The sequence below is a fragment of the Triticum dicoccoides genome, chromosome 2A (assembly GCF_002162155.2).
Source record: "Triticum dicoccoides isolate Atlit2015 ecotype Zavitan chromosome 2A, WEW_v2.0, whole genome shotgun sequence".
In the NCBI taxonomy this organism is placed as follows: Eukaryota; Viridiplantae; Streptophyta; class Magnoliopsida; order Poales; family Poaceae; genus Triticum; species Triticum dicoccoides.
Genome location: NC_041382.1, coordinates 737,567,191 through 737,573,094, shown reverse-complemented (window position 1 = coordinate 737,573,094; position 5,904 = coordinate 737,567,191). Strand labels below are relative to the sequence as shown.

The 5,904-nt window shown below is 44.4% G+C and overlaps 1 protein-coding gene across 1 annotated transcript; it reads left to right on the top strand.

Annotated features, from left to right (window-relative positions):
* The first annotated feature begins 291 nt into the window (after positions 1–291).
* On the top strand, positions 292–3,366 carry LOC119356781 (zinc transporter 8-like). The gene is made up of 3 exons (XM_037623767.1): positions 292–1,033; positions 1,120–1,269; positions 2,671–3,366. The coding sequence occupies exons 1-3, from the start codon at positions 347–349 to the stop codon at positions 2,974–2,976; spliced, it is 1,143 nt and encodes a 380-aa protein (XP_037479664.1). The 5' UTR covers positions 292–346; the 3' UTR covers positions 2,977–3,366.
* Positions 3,367–5,904: the final 2,538 nt, after the last annotated feature.

Here is a 5,904-nt window from a genome sequence, read left to right as displayed (position 1 = left end):
AATAAATCAGGAAGACAATCTGATTCGCTAATTAACACATCACCCGTCGGTTATACCGAGCGCGCTTACAACGCTGACAACCTGTGCTACACCGTGTTTTCTCATGCATGTCGTCAGCTTGTGAGAGATAGTCGTTTTCAACTGAAGGGATCGCCTAATTCAGCAGGTAATTGACCCTATAAACCCTAATTAACCGCGACATGATGTCTGCAGCAGAGCTGTTTCCTCCATCCATCTATATATAAACCCGGCAGCCAGCGTCGCTAAGCTGCCAAGAAGCGCGCTCTCCCAGTTCCTGATCTCCCCCGCGTTGTCGCGCTCTCAAGTGCATCACGATAGTCTAGACATGAAGCCGAGCGCCGGCGTCCTCCTCGCCGCCGTCGTGGCGCTGCTCTTGGTCGCTGCTGTGCGGGGCGATGACGACTGCGGGTCGCCGGAGTCGGCGGCGAGGGACCGCGCGCGGGCGAACCCTCTCAAAATCGCGGCCTTCTTCTCCATCCTGGTCTGCGGGGCGCTGGGCTGCTCCCTGCCCGTGCTGGGGCGGCGGGTGCCCGCGCTCCGGCCCGAGGGCGACGTCTTCTTCCTGGTCAAGGCGTTCGCGGCGGGGGTCATCCTCGCGACGGGGTTCATCCACATCCTCCCGGACGCCTTCGAGAACCTCACGTCGGACTGCCTGCCTTCCGATGGGCCGTGGAAGGACTTCCCGTTCGCCGGGCTAGGGGCCATGGTCGGCGCCATCGGCACGCTCGTCGTCGACACCGTCGCCACGGGGTACTTCACGCGCGCCCACCTGAACAAGGACGGAGCGCACGGCCACGGGGCGGTAAGCAGCAGCGCCGCCGTCGTGGACGAGGAGAAACAGGCCGCTGCCGCCGCCAGCGAGGAAGCGCGCCGTCACGAGGGCGGGGAGCACGAGGTACACGTCCACACGCACGCGACCCACGGCCACGCCCACGGGTCGGCGGCGCTCGTTGCGGCCGTCGGCGGCGCCGAGGACGAAAAGGACACGATCCGGCATCGCGTAATCTCTCAGGTTGGTACGAGTCATCGCGTAATGCTTGTACTGTCGTGTGTGCAGTTTTTTTGTGACACGACGATGACGAGGTTGTATTATTGTAGGTACTTGAGTTGGGCATTGTGGTGCACTCGGTGATCATCGGCATCTCCCTCGGCGCGTCTCAGGACCCGGAAACAATCAAACCTCTCGTGGTCGCCTTGAGCTTCCACCAGATGTTCGAGGGAATGGGCCTTGGTGGCTGCATAGTTCAGGTATACCCATAGACGTTATGAAGTTTGTCACAGTTTTTCACAAGTTATCACTCTCTCTATCTTTATCTTTATATCTCTATCTCTATCTCTATACTTAGAAAGAATATAAGGTATCACTTTTTTAAAGCGAGCCTAAGGTTTTATATTTCACTTTTCTTCGCACCCTCTAAGTCCAACCTTTTTCGTATGATAATCAATCACCTAATTTACTAACCTTCCGAACCTATTCTACTTTAATTTATTTACCATACTTCTCATCAAAATATAAGGTGAATCACGGGCATAATTCGATAAACATTTATTTACACAATCGCATAAATATGGGCAGTTAAATCACAATCTAACATACTAGAATATTTATATCTCATTGCAACGCACGAGCATTGTCCTAGTTATTACAAAAAGAGCATCCATGCATAGAGAAAAAGAACGGGTTTGCTAAGGCACATCTAGATGTGCATTAAATATTGCACATCTAAATCCTATACTATTGATTTTATATCACATTGCAACGCACAAGCCTTGTCCTAGTTATTACAAAAAAAGCATCCATGCATAGAGAAAAAGAACGGGTTTGCTAATGCACATCTGCATGTGCATTAAGTATTGCACATCTAAGTCCTATACCATTGATTTTACGTGAAAATTTGTACAGGTATTTTTCTTTTTTCTTCTTATATTGATTGAGTCACTTACATGTGCAATACTTAGGGCGTATCTAGATGTGCCTTATACAGACCGAAATATCTGCTGGAAATACCAAATATATCTTGATAAAAACCAAGCATATTTGACCAGTAACTCGTGGGGTGCATGTTATGCAAAGGTGCCACTAGTCCACTACTTGACTTGCTTGCCTATTTTTGTAGAAAAATAAAACAATAGAGGTCTTTCCATGCATGTACGAACATTTTAAAGGATGGCTATACATGCCTAACTGGAACTTTGTATGTGTGGTCTCCATCAGAAATGGTAACGCCCATCTAAATAAACACTAGGACTTCTGCTTCGGAAAGGGGAGAATTCTATTATGCTTCTCCGTGTAAAGTTCTAGAGAACCATTTATACATATCTAGAGAATATATGTCTGCTAATCTTTCTTTTCGGCAACGATGTCTAGTGATCATGAGAGCGAAGAAAGTGCAGCTGAGCACTTTTTATGGCCTGGAGAATAAATCAAATGAATCAGTAACTGCGTAACTACATTCTGCATATGACACCAGATGTTCGAAAACTAAAAAGTGACCTGCTTTAACAAATTCAGGAGAATCTCCTGCTACTTTTGACCCACTCATTTTAACCAAGAATATCCTCACAAGACCATGACTGTTAGCACCATGCTGTTTTATAACCTCATACAACTGAATTTAGTCCTGATTTTTTTTTCTAACGATGATGCAGGCAAAGTTCAAGGCCAGGTCCATCGTGACCATGATCCTCTTCTTCTGCCTGACAACGCCGGTGGGCATCGCCGTCGGCTATGGCATATCGCGAGTGTACAACGAGAACAGCCCGACGGCGCTGGTGGTGGAGGGCGGCCTCAACTCCGTGGCAGCGGGGATCCTCGTCTACATGGCCCTCGTCGACCTCCTCGCCGAGGACTTCATGAACCCCAAGGTGCAGAGCAGGGGGAAGCTGCAGCTCGGCATCAACGTCTCCATGCTGGTCGGTGCAGGCCTCATGTCCATGCTCGCCAAATGGGCCTAGTCGCGAGCCTACAACTTGAAACAGTTTTGCTCCATGACATATGTACAGACGTACCTATTGGGTCGTCGAGTTTGAAACGATATAATTTCCCAAACTAGGTAATGCCAACCCAGTAGCGTGTCCGAAGAAAACCTGTTTTGGACCGAAAGTTTGGGAGGTGCGGAAAGCGTGAGTGTTTATCGCAAGGAATGTCGACATTATGTCGCCAGCTTTGACAAGGCTTTCAACCAAAACTGATGGAAAGAAATTCTTCACATACTCCTAGATGATACCATATCGGCCAAAACAAAATGAGTATATTATTGACTTTGACCGAAAACCAAGAACCAAGTGCAAGCTAACCTGGCGGTGAGAGTTGAGAAATTCGTAAGGATAACCACAGGGCGAACGGATGCGTGCGTCCATCCATTTGCTTCAAGATTAGTGCACTAGTTTATGTCATTAACCTTTAATCGATGCACTGGGGTTCATGCATGCTAGCTTTTGGCAGAGTTGCATGCGTCACCCACCCCACCTCGCATGCCTTCTCATTCTATCATAAAACTAGAACAAGATGAAACGCGTTGCTGCGTTCGCTAATTTTTATAAACGGGATTGCTAAATCTCAGTCGATTCTATATTCGTGAGATCTTATATTTTGTGGACATTCGTGCATTTTTTTTTAAAATCATTCTTCGTCCTTTTTTTTAATTTTAATCAAGTCTCTGTCGATTGAGATCTAACCACACCATATTTTAAAAAGTATGATGGGTATGTATATCAAGGTTGGTATTTTCCTGGTAAAATACGTGCAGACCTTGAGTATCTATTTTGTCATAATAAAGCAACATGTGCCCAATAATCAGTTCAAACATGATGAACTCATGCAGTTACCACCTTGGAAATATGATATGACATGATTGCCAATTTTTCATAAAAGAATCCAGTTACTTAGTTGAGATCATCCTCTTTCTCCTTTGAAGGATAGAGAGAGATAGGGCTATCCGGTTGTTGCATGCGCTTTTGATCCAGCAATAGTTGATGGTGGAGGAAGCTATTGTCTTGTATTATAGTATTATATGCATAAGAATAGGAAGAAAGGAAATGAAAACGGTAACACAATTATTTCACCAAATTCAAACAGGTCCAAGCAAATAACAAATGATCTTATAAATTCACAATACAAATGAGCTTAGAGTTCACCTTGTACTAAGAAGGATCCTAGCAATCACATGCCTAACAGACTAAATCTAACGTTGTAGTACCAACAACAATAAATCATCTTTGCATTTGTCTTCAAGAAATGCTTGAACTCAAACCAATTACTGCAACATCAATCTAGCATGCTTGCACATATGCGCTATAAAAAAAATATCACCTTCTTCCTCGGAGGAGAACACATGATGCGAGGAATGTAAATGACAAATAAGCGGCGTTCCCAAGTCCCATTTAGTTAGCTTTAGCTACTTCCATGGTCCATTTTCCAAAAAAAAAATCATTGAACTATTAGATCATCAGTGGGTTTAAATGGAACCCGGTTTACATCCCTATGCGGCTTGATAAACTTGCACCAGGTAGATGTAGTAGCCTGAATCGCTTACAAGGTACAATCCCTCATCCTCGCCGTAACTCTGAAACCATCAATCATCAAAACACAATCTTTTCTATATGCAGCAAAGGATATCACAAAATACACATGGCTCGCTGTATATGGAACATTATTAATTAAAATCAGCGGACTTGAATTTGTGCCTGGTCATAGAACTTCTTTTTTGTCCATCATTCATTGTCTAAAAAAAGAAAACTATTTTCAGACATGGTGATGATTTCGTGGGAATTGCCACATAATCCTATATACATAAATAGTTTATCCCTGCAATCTTAATACTCTCAACATGCACACATGACACCTCGCCAAACATAATTTGGTATGATATTAATTGTGTGCTAAACATGTTGACCACTCGCCATTGAAGCAGTCTAGGCGGTTGGATTGAGCTGGTTTGATGGGCTGAGATTAGTAGGATCTGCCCCTTTGGGTCTTTTTATATTGGTATATATTCATGTACTTGAATTCTAATACATGTATTACGAATCTGTACCCTAAACAGCGTCATCTTTGTCTACTAATCATTTGTTTGTACATTGTTGTTCTTGATAGCATATATTCATGTGATGTATTTTTCAGTTGCTAACAGAAAGACACACGGTTCTTTCACATGGACAGGACTAAGTACAATATTTCTTGCTTCAATCTGCGGAGAGTACCAAACAAGATGATTGCCCAATTTATAGTATTCCCTCTATCCATCTATATAGGGCCTAATGCATTTTACGAGGCTAACTTTGATCACATGTTAGAGCAATAATATATGACATGCAAGCTAAAGCATATCGTTAAATTCGTACGTGAAAAGAGATTCCAATGATATAATTTTCATATTATACATCTCATATACTATTATTTTTATTAATAGTCAAAGTCAATGTCGAATAATGCATTAGGCTCTATATATATAGATGGAGGGAGTACAATGGTATAGGTTTTCAATAGAACAATAATTTCCGACGGATAGCAAACAAAGAAAACTTGAGAGGGTTTGAACCTATGCCTGACATTACGGGCGCCGGGCGTAGGAAGGAAGAATGGCGTCATGCCACGCAAACACGTCAGTGAGGAGATGATGCTGACGGTCACATCTCTTAGAGCATCTCCAGCCGTTGGCCCCCCAGGGGGCGCCTAAAATCGAAACCTGGGGGTGAGCCGGCGCAAAAATTGGGCCTGAGGGCGAGTTGGTCCACGGCCGTCGGCCCCAGGGCCGCCCCCAGGCGCGTTTGAAAATAAAATTTGTTTAGCAAAGTTTGGCACAGTTCGGCGAAGTTCGGCGAAACACGATGAATTTCGGCAAACTTGGGCATATATTAGACATGTTTGCCGGTTTTCATTAC